Genomic DNA, 20,000 nt, shown 5'->3' with positions numbered 1-20,000 from the left:
TGTGGAGGACGCTTCACTGATCTGAAATCAGACAAGTGAACCCATTACAGACCAGTTCAGACCAGTTGTGACTGGAAACAGCTGGTACAAACTAGTATTCATCAGTACAGACCAGAACTGTCTAATACAGTCCAGTACGGTCCACTACAGTCCAGTAGAATCCAGTACGGTCCTCTGCAGACCACTACATATTACTACAGTCCTGTGCAGTCCAGTGCGTACCCGGTGGGTGATTTAGGGGACTTGCGTCCCGGTGGTCCTGGTGGTCCCAGTGGTCCTGGTGGTCCCAGTGGTCTGGTGGTCTGGTGAAGGGGGACTGGTGGTGGGAGGGGCGGGGCTTTGTAATGGGGTGGCGATGGGATGGTGGGTGCTGGTGGGACTGGAGGGAGTCCTGCTGCTGGTGGGGGAGGCAGAGGGGGGAGGGGGGTGTTCCTGGCTGACATGGTCTTGGTCTCCAACATGCTGGACCTCTTGTTTACTGGAGGGGGAGGAGCTACTGGGAGCACTGGGAGAGGAGGAGAGTTTATTCAACCAACAGGAAGCAACACGTGAATGTAAATAAATAATACAACAGCTGGTTTGTTATTGATTCGATCTTCATTCCTTCATGGAGACGAAGATGTTTGTGCTCGTTTAAAACTGATCCTCACGCTTCGTTTCCTGTCAATCGACCGATCAACCGATCGATGACTCGACGTGTTCGCAGTTCACAGCAGCTGAAGTCTGAAGAGACTATTGAGGCTTTTATTTTGTCGCAGACAGGAAGTCCCTGACTCACCGTACATGGAGGAGTTCCTCTCGGGGGTTTGAGGGTTGGGGGGGTCGGAGGACGACCGCTGCCTCCCGAAGGTTTCCATGGCAACAGGTTTACCGGCTCCTGAACCTGCAGGACGACAAAAACCCTCAAGTCTCCGTGTTCATTCACTCTGTCCAGGTATTGGATGATACACGTTGATGGACACCAGTGACCAATCAGAGAGCTCGACAGAAGGTTGTTGAGTTTTATATCAGTAAAATGGGTATTTAAAAAAAACACTCTGGTTACTTTGTATCTGTGATGTCATCAGACGTCAACCTCCGGTTCTTTAAGTGAAGTCAGAGCTTCACGTGTTAAAGCTGCATTCTCTCTAGTGTCCACCAGGGGGCGACTCCTCTGGTTGTATAGAAGTCTATAGAAAATGACTCTACTTCTCTCTTGATTTATTCCCTCAGTAAACATTGTAAACATGAGTTTATGTCTCAATCTCTAGTTTCAAGTCTTCTTCAATACAGCATGATGTTCATTTAGTACATTATGGTCCATTTAGAGTCACACAGACCATAAAGCAGGGGATGCTTTAGGGCGGGGCTACTGTGATTGACAGGTCTCTAATAGAGACGTACACGGCGTCTCTACGTCACTCCTCAGTCCAGATATGATCACTTCCTGTTCACTGGTTGAGAAAAAACAAGATGGCGACGGACAAAAAATAAGACAATAAATCGTAAAAAAAAGGCGTAATAAATCAGTCATCTTCTCAGACTTCTATAGAACCAGAGGAGCCGCCCCCTGGTGGACACTAGAGAGAATGCAGCTTCAACACGTGACGCTTTGAGGTCGTCTCCTGATCTAATGTGGACGGAGATATTTCGTAAACGAAGGTGGAGGATAGACGTACAGACGTGGAGACAGAGCCTGGTGCTTGCCCCCCCCCCTTTAAAGGAGCTGTTGACCTTTGACCTGCGGGAGGAGCCTGAAGCCGGTCAGCGCTGCAGCTGATGGTTGTCTCATCAGGACATGTATGGCTCCTTCATAACGCTCTGTCTTTGTGAAGTAAAGTGAACGTGAAGCGGTCTGACCTCTGGTGGGTCCTCTGGGGGGCAGCGGCGGCGTCGGTCCCGGCGGCGGCAGGTTGAGGTCCATCGTGGTGCCGTAGGTCTCGTTGCTGATCATCACGCTCGGCACCTGAGGCCTCTGTTTGTCCCTCGCCAGGCAGGCGGCATCCCGGGCCAACAACGCCAGGTTGGGCTGCACGGAGCCGCTGGCCGGCACCAAGCAGCTGACCGGACGCTCCTCACGCCGGTTGGGGATCGGCTGCGGTTAACACACACACACACACACACACACACACACACAGTTACTCGTCTTCACCGGCCCTCGTGTCTACAAGCTGCTCAACGTGCAGCTGGCCGACCTCGTCCTGCGTCTGGTCCTCGCTCTCATCAGAACATTAAACTGGTTATTAAACATCTGAGGATGATTTCATCCAGAAGGTCGATGATCTTCAGACTGAGGGTCGATCAGAGCGCTGACGTACAGAATGTTAAACACACAGAACGATGACAAAGACACACAAAGCACAGTATGACCACACAGGGCTGCAAAGCTACCGAAAACACAGGTTTACACAAACACCACCGAGAGATTTAAAATCACTGACAATAGATACAACACGACTGCAGAGAGAGAAAAAACAGCCACCGAATGACCACGAGGAGCAAAGTGACTGAAAATAGACAGAAAACGTTGAGAAATGACACGAAACGACTACACAGAAAAGTAAAACGTGCAAAATAACGTGAAGCCGGCCGACCTTGTCCTCCATCTCGTCCTCGCTCTCGTCCATGTCGTCGTTCTGGAGACGCCACTCGTACTCCACGTGAACGTGGACGTTAAACTTCCCCGTCTGAGCCTGAGTCAGCTGAGAGGAACAGAAATCAATCTTCATCTTCATCTTTACAGCCGTATCGGACGCACGGACATTATGTCGTCTCAAATACGGTTCCTGAAGGTTGAAACATGAACCTCGGAGCTCAAAAAGTAGTCAAAGAAAGTGTATTAATTCTACACTGTCAGCATAAAATACATGAATAAAACGTAAAGATGAGTAACGTGTGTGACGGTTAACAGAACTTTCACTTTCTGAAGTTTAGTTCTTCTGTCTTTCTGTTGATATAACTTCAGTATATTTATGTGATACATATATTTAAAACATATTGAACGATCAGAGTTTCACTTTTTTGGAATTAGCTTAGCATAGAAAGGTTTAGCTTTATTTACGGTTGCTGAGCTTTCTTTGAATTGTCTGAACTGTTTAAGTTTGTTTTTGTTTAATGACATTTTATTGTGAAACCCGACTCAGTTTCACTTCTTTATCATTTATTCAGATCAGGTTCAGTGCTCAGGAGTTTACTTTAGCTTAGCTTAGCTTAGCTCAGCTCAGCTCAGCTCAGATGCAGAGTCTCACCTGCTCTTCACACAGAGGGTGTCGGAGGCGCTTGGCGATGTCCAGCGGCGTCTCTCCCGCTTCGTTTGCTGTGGAGATAAAATCCAAGCAGACGATTAGAAACGTGCGGCGAGGCCGCGTCTCTCCGAGTGTTCGTGTTCTTACCGATGGACACTGAAGCTTTTCCTCTCAGCAGCAGCTTCAGACACTCGCTTTTGTCCGTCAGACAGCAGTAATGCAGCGCGGTGCTTCCTCCGGCCGTCTGCTTGTCCAGGTTCCCACTGAAACACGCCTCGTGTGACTATACATGTGTGGATATCACCGTGGACTCTTTTCAAGCATTTATTTCTGCAGAATTCATCATGACAATGATGATGTCACCTGTTTTGGGCGAGGAAGTCCACGATGTGGAGGGAGTTTCTGTCGACCATACGGACCGCCAGGTGCAGCACCGTCTCTCCGGGTTCCTGACAGAAACAAACTCGGCTCACTGTTCTGAACCAATGACTGAAGAAGAGGACGTCTTCATGAGGACGTCTCATCGGTTTGTGGACGTCTTGAAGCCTCCAGTTCAGCATGTTGGCTGTCGCCATCTTGTTTTTTTTACAACCAGTGAACAGGAAGTGACCATATCTGGACTGAGGAGGAGTGACGTAGAGACGCCGTGTACGTCTCTGGTGTCAACCTGTCAATCAGCGTGTAGCCCCGCCCTAAAGCATCCCCTGCTTTATGGTCTGTGTGACTCTAAATGGACCATAATGTACTAAATGAACATCATGCTGTATTGAAGAAGACTTGAAACTAGAGATTGAGACATAAACTCATGTTTACAATGTTTACTGAGGGAATAAATCAAGAGAGAAGTAGAGTCATTTTCTATAGACTTCTATACAACCAGAGGAGTCGCCCCCTGGTGGTCACTAGAGAGAATGCAGCTTTAACACGTGAAGCTTTGACTTTGTCTCCTGGTTCCGACATTTAAAACAAAAATAAATCAGAACAGCAGTCCTACGTGTTCGTTGGGCTGTGGGATGGACTCCTGCAGGTCCACCCCCTCTGTGTAGACCTGGATCAGGGACAGGATGTCTCTGTTCCTGACGGCCTCGTACAGAACCTGCAGTCTGGACGCCGCGTCGGCACAGAGCCGCCGAGCGAAGAGCTTCTCGGTGTACTTGGCCGTGATGAAGTCCTTCCTCGTCTGCCTGGAGGAAGAACCGGAGACCAGAGAGAGTCATCATCTCACATCTCCTTCTGCGTCACTCCGTCCACTCCGTCACTCGCACGTCACTCGCACCGTCACTCGCACGTCACTCGCACGTCACGTCACTCGCACGTCACTCGCACGTCACTCGCACCGTCACTCGCACCGTCACGTCACTCGCACCGTCACGTCACTCGCACGTCACTCGCACCGTCACTCGCACCGTCACGTCACTCGCACCGTCACGTCACTCGCACGTCACTCGCACCGTCACGTCACTCGCACCGTCACTCGCACCGTCACGTCACTCGCACCGTCACTCGCACCGTCACTCGCACCGTCACGTCACTCGCACGTCACTCGCACCGTCACGTCACTCGCACCGTCACTCGCACCGTCACTCGCACGTCACTCGCACGTCACTCGCACGTCACTCGCACGTCACTCGCACGTCACTCGCACCGTCACTCGCACGTCACTCGCACGTCACTCCACTCGCACCGTCACTCCACTCGCACCGTCACTCGCACGTCACTCGCACGTCACTCCACTCGCACCGTCACTCCACTCGCACCGTCACTCGCACGTCACTCGCACCGTCACTCGCACGTCACTCCACTCGCACCGTCACTCCACTCGCACCGTCACTCGCACGTCACTCGCACGTCACTCCACTCGCACGTCACTCCACTCGCACCGTCACTCGCACGTCACTCGCACCGTCACTCGCACGTCACTCGCACGTCACTCGCACGTCACTCGCACGTCACTCGCACGTCACTCCACTCGCACCGTCACTCGCACGTCACTCGCACGTCACTCGCACGTCACTCGCACGTCACTCGCACGTCACTCGCACGTCACTCGCACGTCACTCGCACGTCACTCGCACGTCACTCGCACGTCACTCGCACGTCACTCGCACGTCACTCGCACGTCACTCGCACGTCACTCCACTCGCACCGTCACTCGCACGTCACTCGCACGTCACTCGCACCGTCACTCGCACCGTCACTCGCACGTCACTCGCACCGTCACTCGCACGTCACTCGCACCGTCACTCGCACGTCACTCGCACGTCACTCGCACGTCAATCGCACCGTCACTCGCACCGTCACTCGCACCGTCACGTCACTAAAACGTCACTCATATGTCACGAAAACGTCACTAACACGTCATTAATACGTCAGTCATATGTCACTAACACGTCACTAAAACGTCACTAACATGTCAGTCATATGTCACTAAAACGTCACTAAAACGTCACTAACATGTCAGTCATATGTCACTAAAACGTCACTAAAACGTCACTAACACGTCACTAACATGTCAGTCATATGTCACTAAAACGTCCCCAACACGTCAGTCATATGTCACTAACATGTCACTAACATGTCACTACCACTTCAGTCATACATCACTAACACATCAGTCATATGTCACTAACATGTCACTAACATGTCACTGGTGGGATCCGGTTTGGTGACTGACAGATCTGCCTCCATGATCTCGTTGAAGCTGGCGTTTCCCACGTTCTTCGCCAACTAAAACACAACATGTGAGGTTGGTCACTGCGGCTCCTTCCTGAAGTAAAACATATGCTTCCTGGTGGGTTCACTGCAGACCTGCAACCCTCTACTGTCTTTAATTAATAACGTTTCTAAATCAATTAATGTCACAGAATACCAGGAGTTTATCAAATATGAGGGATGAATTCTAAGAAAATCAAACTGTCACAAAATCATATTTGTAGCATATTCATTTAATATAAATATACATCTATTATATTACATCTACATTGATATTATACAATTTACAATATATTCAAAAAATGAATAAAGAAATGAATAAAATCATGATCTTGTGATATGAAGTTACATTCTTACAACTCATTTAGTTTTTTAATTATTAACATTTTTAAAAACTTTATTCTTGAAAGTTTTTTCTCGAAATATTTAGATCATGCTTGTTCCTAAAATTGTAGATAATATGTTATTGACAGACACAAATGAAAACTCATCTCATCACTCCGCCCTGCCTCGACGCTCTGATTTCCGTTACTCCTCTGGGGACAGTGAAGTGGACTCACCAGCAGCTCGGAGGTCCCCAGCACGTCCAGGTCCAGGCTCTGGATCCTGGAGTAGTGGACCCCCATCTCCCTGTGGATCCCAGAGCACTCGATACAGATCAGCACCCCGAGGTTGGTGGACAGCCAGGTGGGACCTGACGGAGCAGAGGATGGAGGTTTTTAAAGGCCACCATGTTACGTTCACGTATGTAGTCCAGACGGAGAAGGTGGGCCCAGGTGTCTCGTTAGCAACAAAACCAACAAAGTGTTTACGTTACTGTTAAACAGCAGAATCTTCATCCTCCAGAATCTCTTCTGACCAGAAGAACCAACAGCTGAAGAAGGTAAATGTTATTTTACCTCCACATAGAGTACTTAACGAGTTCTGGTCTTAACGAGTTCTGGACTTAACGAGTTCTGGACTTAACGAGTTCTGGTCTTAACGAGTTCTGGTCTGAACGAGTTCTGGTCTGAACGAGTTCTGGGCTTAACGAGTTCTGGGCTTAACGAGTTCTGGTCTGAACGAGTTCTGGACTTAACGAGTTCTGGGCTTAACGAGTTCTGGACTTAACGAGTTCTGGTCTTAACGAGTTCTGGTCTTAACGAGTTCTGGACTTAACGAGTTCTGGACTTAACGAGTTCTGGTCTTAACGAGTTCTGGACTTAACGAGTTCTGGACTTAACGAGTTCTGGTCTTAACGAGTTCTGGTCTGAACGAGTTCTGGACTTAACGAGTTCTGGTCTTAACGAGTTCTGGTCTTAACAAGTTCTGGACTTAACGAGTTCTGGTCTTAACGAGTTCTGGGCTTAACGAGTTCTGGACTTAACGAGTTCTGGGCTTAACAAGTTCTTAGCAGTATCAGTTAGTAGTTAGTATTAGTACTAGTACTACAGTACTGTAGTACTGTAGTACTAGTACCAGCAGTACATACCGTGCGCCCCGCAGTCACAGCAGCCGTCGTTGCCGCTCATCCTCTTCACCTCTCCTACGATGGCTCTCGTCAGCTCCTGGACGATGTTGTTCTCTCCTTCGTCCTGGTCGCCTTTGAACGCTTTGTTCAGCGCCTCCTCTCTACTGTTCTGCAGCACCGACACCCAGCTGCACAGACACCAACACAGCGGGTCAGAGGTCAGAGATCAAACGGGGGGGGGGTCATTGTGCACTACTTACACCTGACACTCGGCTTCGTCCTCGGCCTGGAAGTGATAGGTCCGGTCGTCTGGAGGAGACAGAGAGTGAGACGGGAGGATCTGAACAGGACGCTACACATCTGAGAGGAGAGAGCAGCTTACGTGAGAACAGGTCGAAGCTCTTCTTCTCCTCCGGGTTCCTCTTCACCTGGCAGGTGAGCAGGTTGAGTTTGGCCGGCGGTGCGTTGGCCTGAGAGACAAGTTGTTACGACAAACTGAAAGTGTTCTACGTCGAACATGACGAGCTAAACAACCACACGGAGCAACACGACCTCAGCTGGGTTTGCTGATGATTTAGCTAATGCTAACACGCTAGGCTAAGGCGCTAACAATGCGAGACGCTAACGTTAGCATTTAGCTCAAAGCACCACTGTGACTGTATTTCACACCATTTTACTGGTAATATAATCTGTCACCCACTGAGGAACTAGTTGTGATTGACAAGTTGTCGGCTCTGAAACATCAAAAGGGTTCATCCTCTGAGGACCAGGAATGGGCTCTGGAAATTTGTTTTTATTTTATTATACTATATTTATCTCGTTAAGGGGGAAATCTGTCTCTGCACTTGACCCATCAGTACTATCAGGGAGCAGTGGGCTGCCTGCGACAGGCGCCCGGGGAGCCGTTAGGTTCAGTGTCTTCTCAGGGACACTTCCACACGGGACACGTCCCACCAAGGATAACACAGGTGTTTTGAACATAAAGTCCTCAATAAGAAGCACTTGTTGATTATTACGGATTATTTTAACCCAGAGCTTTGTGTTTGTGAGAGCTGAAGCAGAGATGCGAAATCAATAATTAATAACAGACCCCCCCCACCCTTCTCTCTGTCATCCTCCTCCTTATGCTCTTCCTCCTCCTCCTGTTTCTCTTCCTCTGCTGCTTGCTCTGTCCTGATTCGCCGTTTGACTCTTCATGTAAAAACTTCAAAATAAAAGAAAGAAGGAACAAAACAAAAAATAAGAAGCTGAATGAAAAAACTAAAATGAATTCTTGTCTTTTGCCCATTTGAAATAAAAAGTGAAACCCCAGAAGAAGAAGAAGTGTTTTAATTGGTGGACATGCAGGCAGGGGGGCGGAGCTTGTCATGCAGGAGGACCAATAGGAGGAGAGGATGTGGCGTTTTACCGTGCCGTGGCAGATGGTCAGGAAACCGTTTTTCACCGAGCACTTCCTCTTCTGCCAAACCTTCCTCAGTCTGAGGACGACACGCCAATACTGGTTAAACATACTCATCTCGTAGTATTAAACATACTCATCTCGTAGTATTAAACATACTCATCTCGTAGTATTAAACATATTCATCTCGTAGTATTAAACATACTCATCTCGTAGTATTAAACATACTCATCTCGTAGTATTAAACATACTCATCTCGTAGTATTAAACATATTCATCTCGTAGTATTAAACATACTCATCTCGTAGTATTAAACATATTCATCTCGTAGTATTAAACATATTCATCTCGAAGTATTAAACATATTCATCTCGTAGTATTAAACATACTCATCTCGTAGTATTAAACATACTCATCTCGTAGTATTAAACATATTCATCTCGTAGTATTAAACATATTCATCTCGAAGTATTAAACATACTCATCTCGTAGTATTAAACATATTCATCTCGTAGTATTAAACATATTCATCTCGAAGTATTAAACATATTCATCTCGTAGTATTAAACATACTCATCTCGTAGTATTAAACATACTCATCTCGTAGTATTAAACATATTCATCTCGTAGTATTAAACATACTCATCTCGTAGTATTAAACATACTCATCTCGTAGTATTAAACATACTCATCTCGTAGTATTAAACATATTCATCTCGTAGTATTAAACATACTCATCTCGTAGTATCAAACACACTCATCTCGTAGTATTAAACACACTCATCTCGTAGTATTAAACACACTCATCTCGTAGTATTAAACACACTCATCTCGTAGTATTAAACACATTCATCTCGTAGTATTAAACACATTCATCTCGTAGTATTAAACACATTCATCTTGTAGTATTAAACACATTCATCTCGTAGTATTAAACACATTCATCTCGTAGTATTAAACACACTCATCTCGTAGTATTAAACATACTCATCTCGTAGTATTAAACACATTCATCTCGTAGTATTAAACACACTCATCTCGTAGTATTAAACACACTCATCTCGTAGTATTAAACACACTCATCTCGTAGTATTAAACATACTCATCTCGTAGTATTAAACACACTCATCTCGTAGTATTAAACACACTCATCTCGTAGTATTAAACATACTCATCTCGTAGTATTAAACACACTCATCTCGTAGTATTAAGCACACTCATCTCGTAGTATTAAACATATTCATCTCGTAGTATTAAACATATTCATCTCGTAGTATTAAACATACTCATCTCGTAGTATTAAACACACTCATCTCGTAGTATTAAGCACACTCATCTCGTAGTATTAAGCACACTCATCTCGTAGTATTAAACACACTCATCTCGTAGTATTAAACATACTCATCTCGTAGTATTAAACACACTCATCTCGTAGTATTAAGCACACTCATCTCGTAGTATTAAGCACACTCATCTCGTAGTATTAAGCACACTCATCTCGTAGTATTAAACATACTCATCTCGTAGTATTAAACATACTCATCTCGTAGTATTAAACATACTCATCTCGTAGTATTAAACATACTCATCTCATAGTGATAATCCCTCAAATTATTTTTTTATAAGCTCATGTTTTAGGATTCTTCCCTCATTTATTTTCATGTATTTAGTCAATTTAAGTATTAAGTATTTTTCATGACACAATGAATTTCACGGTTTGCTGATTTTCCTTCACTTTTCGGATTATTTAGTAGAATAATTAAAGGAAAATAAATTGGAACAGAACGACATTTTATAAACTTTTTTTCTTTTGTCTAAACCTCAAATTATCTAAAATAATGAATTCAAATCATTAAAATTATTTGTATTAAATCTGGAACCATCAAATGTAAAAATGACTTCAGTCATAGAAATAGTTTCACATTTATTTTCTAACCATCGATTAATTGATTACGGGACTAATTAATACCAATCTGCATTGTGTTGGTGCGAAGGCCTTCCAGGAGGTTATGGTCCTGTTGCATTCTGGGACTTTGAGTTCACTCACCCCTCACTCCTCTTGTAGAGGACTCCGGAGCACTCGGTGCCGTGAGCCTTGTTGCCCTGCAGCTGGTGGAGGCTGTAGCCGGCGCTCTGCTTGGCCTGAGCGTCCTGCGGAGGAGCGGGAGACAAAACAACTTCAACCGCCATGTTTGTAGTCCAAAGCCCTGCTGGCACCCTGCAGAGGTCCTCGAAGGTGTTTAAAAGTACAAATGTACGCAGAGTCTCTCACCTCCTTCTGCTCCGACTGCAGAGACGCCTTCAGGACATCTCGGAGCTGAGTCAGCTGTTTCCTCTCCCCGTCCTGAGTCTGCTTAATCTGAACACCACAGAAGAAGAGACGCAAACTGATGCTCATCACACACGATACTGTGACCGCTGTGGTGTTTCAGGTAGTTGATGTATTTTATACTGTACTACATCTCAGAGGTACATACTGTACTTTATACTGTACTACATCTCAGAGCTACATACTGTACTTTATACTGTACTACATCTCAGAGGTACATGTTGTACTTTATACTGTACTACACCTCAGAGGTACATACTGTACTTTATACTGTACTACATCTCAGAGGTACATACTGTACTACATCTCAGGTACATGTTGTACTTTATACTGTACTACACCTCAGAGGTACATACTGTACTTTATACTGTACTACATCTCAGAGGTACATACTGTACTTTATACTGTACTACATCTCAGAGCTACATACTGTACTTTATACTGTACTACATCTCAGAGGTACATGTTGTACTTTATACTGTACTACATCTCAGAGGTACATACTGTACTTTATACTGTACTACACCTCAGAGGTACATACTGTACTTTATACTGTACTACATCTCAGAGGTACATACTGTACTACATCTCAGGTACATGTTGTACTTTATACTGTACTACACCTCAGAGGTACATACTGTACTTTATACTGTACTACATCTCAGAGGTACATACTGTACTTTATACTGTACTACATCTCAGAGGTACATACTGTACTTTATACTGTACTACACCTCAGAGGTACATACTGTACTTTATACTGTACTACATCTCAGAGGTACATATTGTACTTTATACTGTACTACATCTCAGAGGTACATACTGTACTTTATACTGTACTACACCTCAGAGGTACATACTGTACTTTATACTGTACTACATCTCAGAGGTACATATTGTACTTTATACTGTACTACATCTCAGAGGTACATAATGTACTTTATACTGTACTACACCTCAGAGGTACATATTGTACTTTATACTGTACTACATCTCAGAGGTACATACTGTACTTTATACTGTACTACACCTCAGAGGTACATATTGTACTTTATACTGTACTACATCTCAGAGGTACATACTGTACTTTATACTGTACTACATCTCAGAGGTACATATTGTACTTTATACTGTACTACACCTCAGAGGTACATATTGTACTTTATACTGTACTACATCTCAGAGGTACATATTGTACTTTATACTGTACTACATCTCAGAGGTACATGTTGTACTTTATACTGTACTACATCTCAGAGGTACATAATGTACTTTATACTGTACTACACCTCAGAGGTACATATTGTACTTTATACTGTACTACACCTCAGAGGTACATATTGTACTTTATACTGTACTACATCTCAGAGGTACATATTGTACTTTATACTGTACTACATCTCAGAGGTACATGTTGTACTTTATACTGTACTACATCTCAGAGGTACATGTTGTACTTTATACTGTACTACACCTCAGAGGTACATACTGTACTTTATACTGTACTACATCTCAGAGGTACATACTGTACTTTATACTGTACTACATCTCAGAGGTACATACTGTACTTTATACTGTACTACATCTCAGAGGTACATACTGTACTTTATACTGTACTACATCTCAGAGGTACATATAGTACTTTATACTGTACTACATCTCAGAGGTACATACTGTACTTTATACTGTACTACATCTCAGAGGTACATACTGTACTTTATACTGTACTACATCTCAGAGGTACATACTGTACTTTATACTGTAATACATCTCAGAGGTACATACTGTACTTTATACTGTACTACATCTCAGAGGTACATACTGTACTTTATACTGTACTACATCTCAGAGGTACATACTGTACTTTATACTGTACTACATCTCAGAGGTACATATTGTACTTTATACTGTAATACATCTCAGAGGTACATACTGTACTTTATACTGTACTACATCTCAGAGGTACATACTGTACTTTATACTGTACTACATCTCAGAGGTACATACTGTACTTTATACTGTACTACATCTCAGAGGTACATACTGTACTTTATACTGTACTACATCTCAGAGGTACATATTGTACTTTATACTGTACTACACCTCAGAGGTACATACTGTACTTTATACTGTACTACATCTCAGAGGTACATATTGTACTTTATACTGTACTACATCTCAGAGGTACATACTGTACTTTATACTGTACTACATCTCAGAGGTACATACTGTACTTTATACTGTACTACATCTCAGAGGTACATACTGTACTTTATACTGTACTACATCTCAGAGGTACATATTGTACTTTATACTGTACTACATCTCAGAGGTACATACTGTACTTTATACTGTACTACATCTCAGAGGTACATATTGTACTTTATACTGTACTACATCTCAGAGGTACATATTGTACTTTATACTGTACTACATCTCAGAGGTACATATTGTACTTTATACTGCACTACACCTCAGATGTACATGTTGTACTTTATACTGTACTACACCTCAGAGGTACATCTTGTCCTTTGAATGCAGTACTTGGCTTCGTGGTACTAGTACTTGGTCTCACCGTGGTCAGCTCTGTGGTCAGCTTCTCCACAGACGGTCTGAGAGTCTCCACAGCGTTCAGTCCGTCCTGGAAGAAGCTGAAGAACAGAGAGAAACATTTCGTGAGCAGACAGGAAGAGGAGGAGCTAGAGAGCTGTTCCCTCGACAGAACAAAGATTATATTATATATACATTATCAGGATTATACTGAGTACACATTAGTTACATGTCTGAGGACTTTACCAAGACATGTCAGTTTGTTTTAGAAGATTCAGAAACAGGAAGTCTTAAACATCTACATTTGAGTAAATACTAATATATATATATATGAATAATATTATACATATATTATTATTGTATATGATTAATGTTATACATGATTATTATATATATATTATTATTATATATATTATTATTATATATATTATTATATATATATATAATTATTATATATATTATTATTATGCATGATTATTATATATATATATTATTATATATATAATTATTATTATATATAATTGTTATTATACATGATTTAGCGGCTTTTAACACCGTGCCCAGGGACAACGGTTGAAAATTAGCTTTTTTAGCTAACACTGTCACATTTACAGTCATGTTTTTATTAATGTGTGCTGTCGATTAATGTGAACTGTCCCTGTACAAATAAAATCTTAAATAAAAAATAAAATAAAATAATTATATATATATATTATTATTATATATATTATTAATATATATTATATTATTATTATATATAATTATTATTATACATGATTATTATATATGATTATTATTATACATGATTATTACATATATAATTATTATTATGAAATATAATTGTTATTATACTGTTATATATGTTATTATTGTTATCATTATTGTTCGTATACATGATGTGGACCTACTTGCACTGCGCGTGGAAGTACTTGACGAGGTTCTGGAGGAAGTCGACGCCCTTCTTCACTTTGATCTCGTTCACCTTCAGCAGGTACTGAGGAGAGAAACCGGACACGTTAACTCCTCGCCGCTCGGAGCCGCCGCAGGTCTTCATCGCCTCGTGCTCTTCATCTTCACCTCGCACATCTGCAGCTGGAAGAGCTGCCTCTCCTTCTCCATCTCCTCGGCGATCTCTCCTCCGCTGAACTCGGTGCGGATCATGCCGTGCTGCTTGGCGTGCTCACGCTTCTCCTTCTCGATCTTTGCTCTGCAGGAGGAACACAAGACGCCACGCTAGAACATCTGGTCCGGTTCACGTGGAGGACTCATCACAGCGATGAGTCCTTACTGGTCTGAGCCGCTTACTACACGTGGATTACTTCATTACAGACGTGAACCTTTGTGTTCTCACAGTTTGGTCTCGTAGTCCTTCCAGGATTTGTCGAACGGCTTCTTCAGGTCCTGAAAGAGGAAGTGACTTCACTGTCAGACCGACCAATCACATCACAGCATTCATTCACAACAACAACACAGAGACTCTGGAAATATGCAGCGGTGATAACTCATAAAAACCCTTTATTACACATTTATTACACTTTCTACTTCTCTACGTTTATCTGATGACTTTAGTTTCTCACTGAGTCGATTAGTCCGTTCATCAATCAGCACATTTAATGAGTGTGAAGCCATTCATGATGAAGTTATTCATGATGGTTCCAGATCCAACAATGTAAATAACTAATGATTTGAATCCTTCTGACTCTAAATAGACTATAAAGCATCCCCTGCTTTATGGTCTATTAGAGACCTGTCAATCACTGTGTAGCCCCGCCCTAAAGCATCCCCTGCTTTATGGTCTATTAGAGACCTGTCAATCACTGTGTAGCCCCGCCCTAAAGCATCCCCTGCTTTATGGTCTATTAGAGACCTGTCAATCAGCGTGTAGCCCCGCCCTAAAGCATCCCCTGCTTTATGGTCTATTAGAGACCTGTCAATCACTGTGTAGCCCCGCCCTAAAGCATCCCCTGCTTTATGGTCTATTAGAGACCTGTCAATCACGTGTAGCCCCGCCCTAAAGCATCCCCTGCTTTATGGTCTGTGTGACTCTAAATGGACCATAATGTACTAAATGAACATCATGCTGTATTGAAGAAGACTTGAAACTAGAGATTGAGACATAAACTCATGTTTACAATGTTTACTGAGGTAATAAATCAAGAGAGAAGTAGAGTCATTTTCTATAGACTTCTATACAACCAGAGGAGTCGCCCCCTGGTGGACACTAGAGAGAATGCAGCTGACTTCACTTAAAGAACCGGAGGTTTCCTTCTGGGGAAAATGTGATGACGAGGACGTGTTGAGCCCTCAGGGCCACCGTCCCTCCCGTTTGCTGACATGTTAAAGAGCAGGCGATGGATTAACCAGCTGGTTAAGCTCCTCCCTCTCTGACGGACACTCACCCCTTTGACTCCCTTCAGGTCTCCCTTCAGCAGGCTGTCCAGAGGGAAGGTGATGATGTTGTTCATGTTCTGCAGCTGTAAAACAGGAAGTGACGTTAGAGCGCAGAGGGAACCCCAGAGCCGGACGGAGCCGTGAGGTCGGACCCTCACCAGGTTCTTGAAGAGGGCCGTCAGCTCTTTGGTGAAGACGGAGAACTTGAGGAAGGCCGAGCCGACCTCGCCGTCCTCCCGGCAGACGCAGTCTCCGAACTTGTCCATGGACTGGACGTACTGCTCCTCGTGGTCCACATGAGCTGGAACCAGAGAGGAGACCATGACCATGAGGGGCTTTCACATGCTCCCACCGTCATGGAGACACAGCACACGCGTGTAGATGAAACATGTATTCCTGATGCAGTCACACACTGAGCACAGATAGTGAAGAGATATATACACACACACACACACGCACGCACGCACACACACACACACACACGTATATATGTATATATACACATATATATATCATGTCCATATGTTATATTATATATATTCAAAAGTCACGTTTCTTCTTCTTCAGATCCGACATCACGGACATGTCTCTTCATGACGCTGTCCTCTCTCGCTCGGCATGCTGGGACGGGACGCTGCTATGACAGGAATGTGTGGAGGTGAGACTCCACCTGTCTGAACACAAAGCAGCACACTCCCACTGACGAAGACCTCGATGAGCTGCTGCTGCGCTGCTGGTCTCTGTGGGTTCTGGTCTCCTGGTCTCTGGTCTCTGTGGGTTCTGGTCTTCTTGTCTGTGGGTTCTGGTCTCCTGGTCTCTGTGGGTTCTGGTCTCCTGGTCTCTGGTCTCTGTGGGTTCTGGTCTCCTGGTCTCTGGTCTCTGTGGGTTCCGGTCTCCTGGTCTCTGGTCTCTGTGGGTTCCGGTCTTCTTGTCTCTGTGGGTTCCGGTCTTCTGGTCTCTGTGGGTTCTGGTCTCCTGGTCTCTGGTCTCTGTGGGTTCTGGTCTCCTGGTCTCTGGTCTCTGTGGGTTCTGGTCTCCTGGTCTCTGGTCTCTGTGGGTTCTGGTCTCCTGGTCTCTGGTCTCTGTGGGTTCCGGTCTTCTTGTCTCTGTGGGTTCCGGTCTTCTGGTCTCTGTGGGTTCTGGTCTCCTGGTCTCTGGTCTCTGTGGGTTCTGGTCTCCTGGTCTCTGGTCTCTGTGGGTTCTGGTCTCCTGGTCTCTGGTCTCTGTGGGTTCCGGTCTTCTTGTCTCTGTGGGTTCCGGTCTCCTGGTCTCTGTGGGTTCTGGTCTCCTGGTCTCTGTGGGTTCTGGTCTCCTGGTCTCTGTGGGTTCTGGTCTCCTGGTCTCTGGTCTCTGTGGGTTCTGTTCTCCTGGTCTCTGGTCTCTGTGGGTTCTGGTCTCCTGGTCTGGACTGCTGGAAGCTTAACTTCCTTTTAAAGATTCTTTCTAAACCGTCTAAAGTTAAACTACGACAGTAGTTCTGATGTTCACACCAGCTGGTATTTAAACATATATTTAATAATAATAATAATAATAATATATATATACACATATACACACACACAGTTTGTCTCCGATTGGACGGCGCTACCAGCAGACAGGAAGTGACACGCAGAGCGTCTCTGCGTGTCACTTCCTGTGTAGACGTTTGGTATTTTTAGAGCCGACTGAGGTGAAAGTGAGTCACTCACCGAGACCAGACGTGTTGATGGACTTCACCGACTTCTTGATCTTGTACAGAACTGATCGGTCCACGTCCAGAGCCTGAAGGGGGACCAGCAGAGTCAGGACCAGCAGAGTCAGGACCAGCAGAGTCAGGGACCAACAGAGTCAGGGACCAACACAGTCAGGGACCAGTAGAGTCAGGACCAGCAGAGTCAGGACCAGCAGAGTCAGGGACCAGTAGAGTCAGGGACCAGTAGAGTCAGGGACCAACACAGTCAGGGACCAGCACGGTCAGGGACCAGTAGAGTCAGGGACCAGTAGAGTCAGGGACCAGTAGAGTCAGGGACCAGTAGAGTCAGGGACCAGTAGAGTCAGGACCAGCACAGTCAGGGACCAGCAGAGTCAGGGACCAACAGAGTCAGGGACCAACAGAGTCAGGACCAGCAGAGTCAGGGACCAGTAGAGTCAGGGACCAGTAGAGTCAGGGACCAGCACAGTCAGGGACCAGCACGGTCAGGGACCAGTAGAGTCAGGGACCAGTAGAGTCAGGGACCAGTAGAGTCAGGACCAGCACAGTCAGGGACCAGCACAGTCAGGACCAGCAGAGTCAGGACCAGCACAGTCAGGGACCAGCAGAGTCAGGGACCAGCAGAGTCAGGACCAGCAGAGTCAGGACCAGCAGAGTCAGGGACCAACACAGTCAGGGACCAACACAGTCAGGGACCAGTAGAGTCAGGGACCAACAGAGTCAGGACCAGCAGAGTCAGGGACCAACAGAGTCAGGACCAGCAGAGTCAGGACCAGCACAGTCAGGGGCCAACAGAGTCAGGGACCAGTAGAGTCAGGGACCAACAGAGTCAGGACCAGCAGAGTCAGGGACCAACAGAGTCAGGACCAGCAGAGTCAGGGACCAGTAGAGTCAGGGACCAGTAGAGTCAGGGACCAGTAGAGTCAGGGACCAACAGAGTCAGGACCAACAGAGTCAGGGACCAGTAGAGTCAGGGACCAGTAGAGTCAGGGACCAACAGAGTCAGGACCAGCAGAGTCAGGGACCAGTAGAGTCAGGGACCAGTAGAGTCAGGGACCAGCACGGTCAGGGACCAGCACGGTCAGGGACCAACACAGTCAGGGACCAGTAGAGTCAGGGACCAGCACAGTCAGGGACCAGCACAGTCAGGGACCAGTAGAGTCAGGGACCAACACAGTCAGGGACCAGCACGGTCAGGGACCAGCACAGTCAGGGACCAACACAGTCAGGGACCAACACAGTCAGGGACCAGTAGAGTCAGGGACCAGCACGGTCAGGGACCAACACGGTCAGGGACCAACACAGTCAGGGACCAGTAGAGTCAGGGACCAACACGGTCAGGGACCAGCACGGTCAGGGACCAGCAGAGTCAGGGACCAGCAGAGTCAGGACCAGCAGAGTCAGGGACCAGTAGAGTCAGGGACCAGTAGAGTCAGGGACCAACACGGTCAGGGACCAGCACGGTCAGGGACCAGCAGAGTCAGGGACCAGCAGAGTCAGGACCAGTAGAGTCAGGGACCAGTAGAGTCAGGGACCAGTAGAGTCAGGGACCAGTAGAGTCAGGGACCAGTAGAGTCAGGGACCAGCACAGTCAGGGACCAGCAGAGTCAGGGACCAGTAGAGTCAGGGACCAGTAGAGTCAGGGACCAACAGAGTCAGGACCAGCAGAGTCAGGGACCAGTAGAGTCAGGACCAGCAGAGTCAGGGACCAACAGAGTCAGGACCAGCAGAGTCAGGGACCAGTAGAGTCAGGACCAGCAGAGTCAGGGACCAACAGAGTCAGGACCAGCAGAGTCAGGGACCAGTAGAGTCAGGACCAGCAGAGTCAGGGACCAGTAGAGTCAGGGACCAGCAGAGTCAGGGACCAGCAGAGTCAGGGACCAGCAGAGTCAGGGACCAGCAGAGTCAGGACCAGCAGAGTCAGGGATCAGCAGAGTCAGGACCAGCAGAGTCAGGACCAGCAGAGTCAGGGACCAGCAGAGTCAGGGACCAGCAGAGTCAGGGACCAGCAGAGTCAGGACCAGCAGAGTCAGGGACCAGCAGAGTCAGGACCAGCAGAGTCAGGGACCAGTAGAGTCAGGACCAGCAGAGTCAGGGACCAACAGAGTCAGGACCAGCAGAGTCAGGGACCAGTAGAGTCAGGACCAGCAGAGTCAGGGACCAGTAGAGTTGGGACCAACACAGTCAGGGACCAGCAGAGTCAGGGACCAGCAGAGTCGCCTCAACGTTAAAAACAACTTGTAAAGAATCATTCA

The 20,000-nt window shown here is 45.9% G+C and overlaps 1 protein-coding gene across 1 annotated transcript in view; it reads right to left on the bottom strand.

Moving 5' to 3' along the window:
• The window catches only part of asap2b (ArfGAP with SH3 domain, ankyrin repeat and PH domain 2b), a 26,040-nt gene that overhangs the window by 3,170 nt on the left and 2,870 nt on the right, over window positions 1–20,000 (bottom strand). Inside the window, exons 2-25 of the mRNA XM_079291225.1 lie at window positions 17,744–17,816; window positions 16,214–16,356; window positions 16,064–16,138; window positions 15,016–15,065; window positions 14,742–14,871; window positions 14,573–14,658; window positions 13,690–13,765; window positions 11,058–11,144; window positions 10,833–10,936; window positions 8,795–8,864; window positions 7,769–7,856; window positions 7,647–7,695; window positions 7,408–7,574; window positions 6,497–6,630; window positions 5,866–5,951; window positions 4,219–4,408; window positions 3,588–3,673; window positions 3,372–3,487; window positions 3,228–3,295; window positions 2,574–2,681; window positions 1,840–2,074; window positions 779–883; window positions 223–505; window positions 1–21 (exon numbers count right to left, since the gene is read on the bottom strand). The exon at window positions 1–21 is cut by the window's left edge and continues 38 nt beyond it. Of these exons, the coding sequence (XP_079147351.1) occupies window positions 1–21; window positions 223–505; window positions 779–883; window positions 1,840–2,074; window positions 2,574–2,681; window positions 3,228–3,295; window positions 3,372–3,487; window positions 3,588–3,673; window positions 4,219–4,408; window positions 5,866–5,951; window positions 6,497–6,630; window positions 7,408–7,574; window positions 7,647–7,695; window positions 7,769–7,856; window positions 8,795–8,864; window positions 10,833–10,936; window positions 11,058–11,144; window positions 13,690–13,765; window positions 14,573–14,658; window positions 14,742–14,871; window positions 15,016–15,065; window positions 16,064–16,138; window positions 16,214–16,356; window positions 17,744–17,816 (2,630 nt within the window). The remainder of the gene's footprint in view (window positions 22–222; window positions 506–778; window positions 884–1,839; window positions 2,075–2,573; window positions 2,682–3,227; window positions 3,296–3,371; window positions 3,488–3,587; window positions 3,674–4,218; window positions 4,409–5,865; window positions 5,952–6,496; window positions 6,631–7,407; window positions 7,575–7,646; window positions 7,696–7,768; window positions 7,857–8,794; window positions 8,865–10,832; window positions 10,937–11,057; window positions 11,145–13,689; window positions 13,766–14,572; window positions 14,659–14,741; window positions 14,872–15,015; window positions 15,066–16,063; window positions 16,139–16,213; window positions 16,357–17,743; window positions 17,817–20,000) is intronic.

The sequence above is a fragment of the Melanostigma gelatinosum genome (genome assembly GCF_949748355.1).
Source record: "Melanostigma gelatinosum genome assembly, chromosome: 19".
Classification (NCBI taxonomy): domain Eukaryota; kingdom Metazoa; phylum Chordata; class Actinopteri; order Perciformes; family Zoarcidae; genus Melanostigma; species Melanostigma gelatinosum.
The sequence above is the reverse complement of the archived record's forward strand: the minus strand, read 5'-3'. Positions and strand labels throughout refer to the sequence as shown.